Below are 9,571 nucleotides of genomic sequence, written 5' to 3' on the forward strand. Positions count from 1 at the left end.
CATCAGAAATTGAGGTAAGTGAGGTACATGCTCTCTCCCCCAAGCAGTCCTTTAATTTTATTAAATTTTTTACTAAAGATCAAGTGAAATTAGAAAAAAAAAATGTTGAATTAAAATTAAACTTAGCAAAGACATGTCCTCTAGAATTGTATGATAATCTAAAATTAGAAAATGGAAAATTAAAAATTAAAATCAAAAAATTGAAAAATGAACATGCATGCTTGAAACTATAAAACTTTCAAAAATCAAAACTTAGAATTTATGGTAGACTAAATTGATATATTAGACATCACTAGGGATAAATAAGGAGAGTTCCAAAAAATCATCTACCCTCCAAATTTTTAGTTAATCTAGTAGGAAGGAACCTATATTGGGTTCCAAAATCATACTTAGATAAAAAAAAAATTCTAAGGCTTTTAGAAAAGTTAAATGTTTAAATTCTTTAAAAGTTTTTGTCTAGAAGTAGTTGATGATCCAACAACCAAGAAGACCTAATGCCTCGCGACAACCTAGAAGACGATTATTGAATTAAATATTTAATTGACAAATTGATAAGCTTGTGAAATTAATTAAGATAATGCTTTCAATGTTTGTCAATTTTTGGAAAACTCCATAACTTGGAAATTGTTTTAAATTTCTTTTACTTGTTTATTAAATCAAGTTTTTTTTCCTAAAATTTAAATTTCCATATTTTTACCCTATTTTTTATGTGATTAAAGGGGGAGGAATATGTACAAGTTTAGGAGGAGTAGAGGGAGTTAGGATTTTTTTTTTTTTTTCAAATTCTGAATATAAATCAGTTTATTTTATACTTAGTGTTGCAATTACTTTTATTGTAAACTTTATACTTAAAAAGTTTTACTTGCAATTTTTTATTACTACTTGTTTGTTATTACCCTAACTTGAACTTGGGTTGATGTACATTAAAAAGGGAGAGATTGTTGGACCCCGTGATTATTTTGATGTGATCAACCAAGTTAGGTTGGATCCTGTTTTATTTTGATCCTTGTGTCTAAGTGTGCAGGAGCTTAGAAGCACAGGAAGTCGAGCGGAAGACGCAACTAGTGAGAAGGATGGCACGGGAAGGGAGCCGACAGGCTCGGTGAATCCGAGGGATGAAAGGGTTGCGAAAGAGTATATTGGTGGACGAGAAGAACGTACGCGACGTTCGAGGGATGAGAAGCCGGAGTGGAAGCCTGTTCGAGGAGAAGGCTGAAAATTGGGTTCGAGTGAGCCGTATTTCGATTGACTGAAATCACCCAGGCGAACGGAGCAGAGGAAGATCCAAAGGAAGTCTTGGAGCAATTTATACGTTGCAGGTGGAGGGCACCCTCCATAAGTATGGGAGGCACCCTCCATAAAGTATGGGAGGCACCCTCCATAACCATGGGAGGCGCCCTCCATGCTTATTGGAGGTGCCCTCGACCAGACCAACTTGACCGTTGCTAAGGGATAAAGCTTTATCCCTTGGCGCCTCGCTGGAGGCGCCCTCAAGTTACGGATAAGATTTTCAGGAGCTATAAAAAGACCCCTGGATCTAGGAAATAGTACAAGAACTCGAGAACAACTACTGTAATCATTTTCTAGTCTTTTCTGAGTTTTTCAAAGAGTGTAAGAGACTTCTCCGACTACAGAGAAGGAGATTTTTCTAGTAGAGCTTTGCAGCCACCTTGGATTAACAACTACCTAGGTTGTAATCAAGTCAAATCTGTTTGCCTCTTCTTTTTATTAGTTGCTCATTTTTGAGATTATAATTATTGTGATAGTGCTACTAATCTTAGTTAGAAAAACAAAGAAAGTTTTTTTTAACAGACGCTGTGCCCTTTTACCGCCCCCGCTGTGCCAACAGATGCTCGGTCTAGCCATCTCTTGTGCTTCGATTGGCAGTTAGTCTTCTTGAAGCGTTCTTACTTTGATACCACTTGTTTGTCCCTTGGAGGCCGACTAGAGGGGGTGAATAACCCTGCAAATAAAAACTAACATTTCTCAAACTTTACGATTTTATTAAAGCAGACACTTGCATAAAAAGAAATAAGAAGTAACTAAAGACAGAGGCACAAAAGGAATTACTTGGTTCGCAATCAGAGGATTGCTAATCTAGGACAAATAGAGCTCGCTATCAAAGTCTCCTTCAGACGGAGAAGCCTCTCACAGCGTTGACAGTTCAAATAGTAGTAGAGCAGACAAAGGAATTGTTTACAAGTATTTTTTTTTTCAAATACTGGGATCATGGTTGTATTTATAGCCCTGGAAGAGCTTTAAGCTTCTGGAAGGGGATACTGACAGAGTCTATTCCTTTTCGTCCGCCAGCGTACCCTTCCGCGGTGCCTCGTCCCTAGACACATCGAGCCAGTCGACTCTCTCTCGTGCCGTCTTCTCGCTAGCTGCATCTTTTGCTCGGCTTCCTATGCTCCTAAGTTCTTGTACACTTAGACACGCTTCTAAGTTCTTGCACACTTAGACACAGGACATCAAAAACATAATAAAACCTAGCTTGACTTGGTTGATCATATCAAAACTATCATGGGGTACTTACAATAACAAATTATAAGCATCTTCCTATGATACACATCGTACACATGTGTACACTACATGATATGCATCACATAACATAAGCATCTTCCTATTGTACACATTACATACGTGTGCACACTTCATGACATGATTAGCTAAAATGTCAAACATTCTATTGTACACACCATGTACATGTGTACACCTATAAGATATGAAAATAAAATGAGACTGTATGAATATAAATTGATTAACTTAAAGATCAAACAAGCAAGTATCAAACTCATGAAGAAAATACGAATAGAGTCAAGGTAAAGCAACCTAATCCATCAACTATAACCATGCACTAAAGTCAATGAACTATAGAAGTCAAGGAAGAAGTACCCACCTTAAATATAGATCAAGCTAAATGCCCTCCTATCTAAGCTCCTGTCACGAATTAGAAACCTGCGACAAATAATACAATCAAAACCTAGATCAATCGTAGATTGGATAACGAAAACCTACATCTTAATCAATTGAAAGAACCCCGATTTAATCAACCTATTAATCATCAGATAATAAATCTATTCTTAAGCCACCGATCAATTTCCCAAAGAATCCATGCTTACCAATTTCTATTCAACTAAGTGATTAATTAAGAAATGAATTACCTAATTAATCTACATATAAGATTAAACGTCTTTACCCTTCTTTATTCTTCCTAGCGGCAGAGTGGCAAACAACAGGTGGTGGAGGGTCAACAACAGTGGCTCAATAGAGGGGCAACAACAGGCGAGGCAGGGGGCTGTGCCGACAGTCACGTGCCTAACAACGGCTGTCACAAGATGGCAGCTGGCTTCCAACAATGATGGCCTCGGCCAGACATGACGCTAGGTGGAGGTGGCGCGACAGTAGCGATGATGGTTGGGCTGGGTTCGGATGAAGAGGCAATGAGGGTTCTCACTCTGGCCAGTGGCGTCGCTGTCCCAGCCTCACGTGAAGGGGGGCATCGACTCGGGGAGAAAGGAACCGACGTTAGTGAAGAGGAAGTGAGATGCGGTGGTCATGAGGCCATTGTGACAAAAGTCGTGCCACTGCTTGGATAGGCAACGGGTGATGGCGTCGATCGACAGCGTCCAACGGTGGCACGAGGAGGGCAATCGGGAGTGGTAGAGGCGGCGATGAAGAGAAGGAGAGGGATTAGTAGAGATAAATGAGATTAGATTTTTTTTCCCTTTTATATATAACTTAGGTTAATCAATCTAAGTTTATATTTCAATCAACTCTCAACTTAAATGAGTATTTTAAACAGACTTTTTCTAAGTCTAATGGATTAGCCCCCTTAAATATGTCATACGAACTTCATTTAAATTCCTAAAATTTTCTAAAAATTCTTAGAAAATTCTATATGATTATTTCTCAATTAACCCTTATTATTTTATTATTATTTGTGTGTCATATGTTACAAATGGAGTTGGAGACGAGTGTTGATGGAGTCGAAGTCATGTCTTGATGGAGTTTGGAGTTAGATGTTGGCTATGTTTCTAACCCTAGCTTGATTTTTGACCAACCAGCTTGACTCTTGACTCTCATATTGCCACGTGAAGACTTCCTCTATCTGCTATATCACAAGTCTCCCCATCAAGTCTAGTCGAATAAGACCTGAGTCCGACTGACTGGATTAAAGTTCATGCCACTTGACTATCGACCCGGACATGAGGACTGACATAGCACCCCATCGTTACCGTTTTACTCTCTGTACGCTTCGGTAACATGCAAGTCCGACACCATTAATGTGAGAGATAGGCATGATTGTGTATTGACATCATGATTGGCATGTCACGTTCAGTCGTTAATGCTGCCCCATCTGAGATTGACCCATGTTGAGGCCATGCTGGAAGATCATGTCAAGGTGACTATTTAGATCTTACTTATTTAGACACGTGATCCACCGTTCAACATCGTAGCCCACCCTTTTGACCATGTTAATTCCTAAGATATTGTCAAGCTTGAGCATGAAAAGAATACACTAACAGGAGCAATGATTCTCCTCGGCTTTGCTTGTATTATTTTTTTTAAAAATTTTTTAGAGGTGACTGACCAGACCCCATAGAAATTTTCATCGACGGTCATAATAAATCAGAAGATGTTCACGGCGAATAGTCCAGAAGTCCAGTATTCTATAGTTACATATCTCATTTAAAAGAAAAATTCTTAGACGGTACGGTGGGCTTTGCTTGTATAGTTGATGTATATTAAGGACTTATTTGCCTTTTGAGATTGTGTACCAGAAGCAGAGCCTGGTAAATAGCCAAACTCTTCCAGATTTAATGCAAACTTTTGCCACCAAATTTGCAAGATTTGCATTGGATTTTCATCTTATGTTTTCATACAAGCTTTAGGGACCAAATTCATGAGTTGAATCCATTTAAATGTCCAAAAAAAACTGAAAGGAAGATGGCAATTTTCTTGTGATTGGGTTTGACCTTCATTTTTGTTATTTTAATTTTTATAGATTAAACGTTTGAGTGTACTAAATATCTTGCTTCCAATATACTAATTCCAGAGTGCATTAAATATGTCTCTCTTTTCAGACTTAAAGAAATTTAATAAACTACAAAACAAACACTGTCCAAAAAAAAATCTAACTCAGTATCAATTAATTACTAACCAATCTACTCAAAGATGCTACTGTTTCTTGGAAGATTAAGCAATTAATTTTGCAATGTAATCATGATTAATTGATTAAAAAAATAATTCCTAGAAAATAACTGTAACACCATGAAGCGCATACTAACTTACTAATTTCAAAGAAACAAGATTCCAAGATTCATTTTTTACTTTAACTTGTTATATTCAAAATCAATTAGAAATTTAAGACAAACTAAATTGCAAGAACATTAAAGATTTTGAGGTGAAAAAAAAAACTAATATTTTCTTGAGAAGAATGATAAAATTAACTTTAATTGTGTTGTCCCACCACCAATGAAGCAGCTCTGCCTATCACCACAAGCAGCAGATAAGAGTGATGTGGATGATGCATGTCCACTTCTTTTTTAAATTTAATTTAATTTAATTTATACTTTTAGAATTTAGAAAGTTGACATTCGTAAATTCATCTACCAAATAAATTTGAAATATAATTTATTGAGGTCGATCTCCAAAATTATTTTTACTAAAATTGGAATTTTGATTCTGTTATTTATCTGTCGAATGCTTTACCACTACATTCTGATAACTCTGTTTCCCATAAGAATCCATAACATGGGATGCGTACAGATCCCCAACATCTATGGTGTGCCATGCATGTGCATCTTGTTAGATTCTGGGCCCACTCGTTAGATGCTGACATTAACCTCTCTTTTCGACATGAACTACGACATTCAATGCCATGCTTATCAATATCTTAAAAAAATAAACATAACTAAAATTTAATGAAAAATCCATTTATTTCATTCATATAGTTTATGTAAGAATTGATATTGTTTGAAAAAGAATAATTCATGTAGTTAGGATAAATGTGGACAAAGTGTTTTGAGTGCAAGAGAATAAAGCATAATCAACTCTTTTAAGCAAGTCTTCACCAGATCAATCTTACTAATTCATTCATTTCATTGGATATTTTTTACTTTCACCAATAATTACATTTATACAATTTTGCTCCAGTCCTATCTACCTGACTGGCCAATGCATCAATCAGAGTAATTATTATACAATTCACTGAAGAGGTCCCAACCTTATTCTTGGCCCTCCTCACAAGCAAATCACTAATTCATATCCATATTAAGTTGTTGTTTTTTTCTTCTATACATACAGAATCACACTTCAAGCAACAAAAGACTGTCTACAGAAAACTACTTGAATTGCTGCAGTTATAGTTTGGATAAATGGGAGGTTTTTGTTGCAGCCTCTTTGAGTAATTATTGTTGCTGTTATTGTTTTCCATTGATGATGTGGTGGGTCTCCTTGACTTGTTCTTCTTTCTTGGAGCAGTAGACTTGGGGATGAAGACTCCAGTTCCTTTTCTCTCCCTTCTCTGGACCACCTCACTTATGTATGGTGGCATCAACATTATCATCTGGGGCATGTAAGCAATCTCCTACATATATTAAACATCAAGCAATTAATAGAGCCACCAGCAATTCTAACTATAATTAATTAAAAAACTTTTTTTTTAAAAAAAAAGGTGTTTTGAAGAGGTATTTGATGTGGGGGGAAGCAAAAGAAGAGGTATGAATTGGCTACAAGTTGATGAGAACTTTATGGCTTGTACTTCACAATTGGATTACTCCAACAAGGAAAATTGATGTTTGTTCCGAATGTTTATTGGTTGAGCAACTTTTCTTGAGGAACAAAAGGCCAAATAACATGATCAGGAACAGGAAGAAAGCATGAAAATGTTCAGAAATGCAAGATCAAGAAACAAGAGGAGAAGGAACAGATTCATGGCAGAATAATTTGTCCTCTTCTAGAGGGGAAAAAGAGAAATTCAGTGTGGAAATTTGCTGTAGTAATATACCTGAACTGGAAGGGGAGGGCACTGAGTTGGGAATTCTTCGTCATCGTCCATGATCAGCATGGCAAGTTGCTTGTTTAGATCTGCAAAAAACGCTTCATCTTCTACGTCCAAAGCCATACTCCACAACTAGTGCTGGAATTCTTTCACTTGAAAAAGGAGGAGGAGAAGGGATCCAACAACACTGCCTGCCTTGCTATCTTAATTTGTAGGGTGAGTTGGCTTGACTCTTCGTTGCTGTCCTTTCCTGTTGGTTGGGTTGGCCACGGACTTTAATAGACAAAGGCAAGGAGGAGAGGCATGTGGGTTGGGGGAGAATTTGTGGCAAAAAGTGAATACGTTCGTCTCGGCATCCTCGTAAGTTCGTCCCAGAATAAATACGGAAGAGGTAAATTACGATGACTGAGAAGACTAAGTGGTAGATGGAGAGAGTTTACACGGGGTTGCAGGGATTAATGCCCCACTAACCTCGAGAATTTGGGACCTAGTGTAGGTTGGCCAATCCCCTTTGAGGTCTAACAAAATTTCAAGGTTTTCTCATTTATATTATTTTTATAATTCAGATATTGAACTCTTCAGACTAATCAATCCCAGATATGATCGGTCCATCTTAAGAAAAATTTTTATCGACTAGCACGAATGATGTATCAGTCCGTAGCCAACATTCTAAAATTGCCTTCTCTTTGGAATAAATTAATCGCACTGCAGCTATCAATCAATCTGTAAATATTCTTTTTCACGTATTGATTCAAATCTACTTGATGCCCGTCGATGGAGGTATTGGGGATTTTGAGAGCAAACTTTGACGACTTCACTCATTTGCAAAATGTCCCTTGTTTGAACTTCTCACAGGTAGTAAATTTATTAAATGATAGAAAATGATTTTAGATGCAAACTAGAAATATAAATTTAAGATCTTGATTAACAAGATACCTATTAGGGGTGGTAATTTCTGATCCGATATGAAAATATGACTCAAACTAAACATGAAAAAAAATCATATTAGGATCAAGTCTTATTAGCTTCAGGTAGGGTTCAAATCAACTTGATTGACACGATTAATAATTAAATCAGGTTCGGATCAACCTGAAATAATCTGATTACAACCTACGAACCCATATATAAATATTTTCGGGTCAAGATCATGTCAGATTCAAGTTGAGTTTCAGTTAAAATAAGTATATTTTAATAAAATAGGTCTTTTCGGGTCAGATTTGAGTTGAGTTCGGATTAAATTGAATACATTTTTATAAATGGATCATTTCAGGTTAGGACGACTTCAGGTTGGATTCGGGTTATGGGTCATTTCAGATAGAATTTGGATCAAATATAGATAAATGGATTGAATTCGGATTAAACAATTTGATCCAAAATACTAATTAGGTCGGGTTGAACTTTTGATATTTCAATCAAACCGGTCAATCCGAATCTACCAATCTGAATCTGATTATAATTACCACCCCTAATACCTGCACCCTAAAAGATAATCTTGTATACGAGATATTTTAAAATAGAATATATTATAGGCAGTTTTATTCTGTTTAAAAAGACATCATTTTAACGATTCAAAACTCATGAGTTTTTAGGCACACAATAACAATTTACTTGAATCCATAACGACAAATGTTTAATTTAAAAATAAGTAATTGTTAGCCAATAGACTTCATCAGATTTCGGACCTTTCAGCAATTATCGCCAAAAGCCCTCCTGCAGCTCCCAACTCAGGGCGGGCGAAGGGATGTGTCATTTTCCCTTCAACAGTGTTAGCACATCACTGTCAATCAAATTTATGAGTTTTGGGAAAGAAACAGTGAACGGATAAGAATCTGTAGAGTTTCCAATGTAGATTCGAAGTTCAGGAATAGATAAGCTTTCTAACTTCAATTGCCTGCCATTGAATGTGGCTGCCAGTGTGGCCAGTAAGCACAGTAGAAAGATTTTCCATCCACGTCGATGACAGTGGAGCTTTGATCTTGCTCTAAACGGATGGTTTTGGTTGCTGACCCAATCCGAGAAATTTAGAGTCCACTAATTTCAATTCTTCAAATTTCGGACTACTCCACTTTTGTCCTACTGGAAATTTAGAGTCCAATTTATCAAAATTGAAATAATTCATGTTTCAATCTTGCAGATGTATACTTAGGCAGCAAAGAAAGGAAGTGCACTATAAAAAGCCAAAATCAAGTCTTGCAGTTTGCTTGAACCCAGAGAGCAGGCTAACCAGTTCTACGCCGCTGGCTTGTCTTCAGCTCCAATCACAATTTGATTGCTAGCAAATTGAAGTGATCTAGTCGTATTAACCCACTTCTCATTTATATTTCTTTAGGAAAGAAAAACATTCAAATAAAAGGTTAATGCTAGCAATGAACAATCAAATAAGCACCAAGGGCTTCTGATAAGGATCTGACTAGATAACAAAAAGTTGTATGCGAAGTTCAACCTTCTTTTCCAAAGTGGAGAGAGAAGTCGGCATCCCTAATGCCCCAAACAACTGGACTTGTTCTTTTCCAATGACATGCTTGTATTTTTATTTTTGTTTTTTTTAATAATCTAAGTGTTTAA

The 9,571-nt window shown here is 36.7% G+C and overlaps 1 protein-coding gene across 1 annotated transcript; it reads right to left on the minus strand.

The window, feature by feature from the left end:
* Window positions 1–6,087: 6,087 nt before the first annotated feature.
* On the minus strand, window positions 6,088–7,265 carry LOC121968198. The gene is made up of 2 exons (XM_042518669.1): window positions 7,013–7,265; window positions 6,088–6,592 (listed from the first exon to the last, which is right to left on the minus strand). The coding sequence occupies exons 1-2, from the start codon at window positions 7,127–7,129 to the stop codon at window positions 6,338–6,340; spliced, it is 372 nt and encodes a 123-aa protein (XP_042374603.1). The 5' UTR covers window positions 7,130–7,265; the 3' UTR covers window positions 6,088–6,337.
* Between the last annotated feature and the right edge of the window lie 2,306 nt (window positions 7,266–9,571).

This window comes from Zingiber officinale, chromosome 3B (genome assembly GCF_018446385.1).
Source record: "Zingiber officinale cultivar Zhangliang chromosome 3B, Zo_v1.1, whole genome shotgun sequence".
Taxonomy (NCBI): Eukaryota; Viridiplantae; Streptophyta; class Magnoliopsida; order Zingiberales; family Zingiberaceae; genus Zingiber; species Zingiber officinale.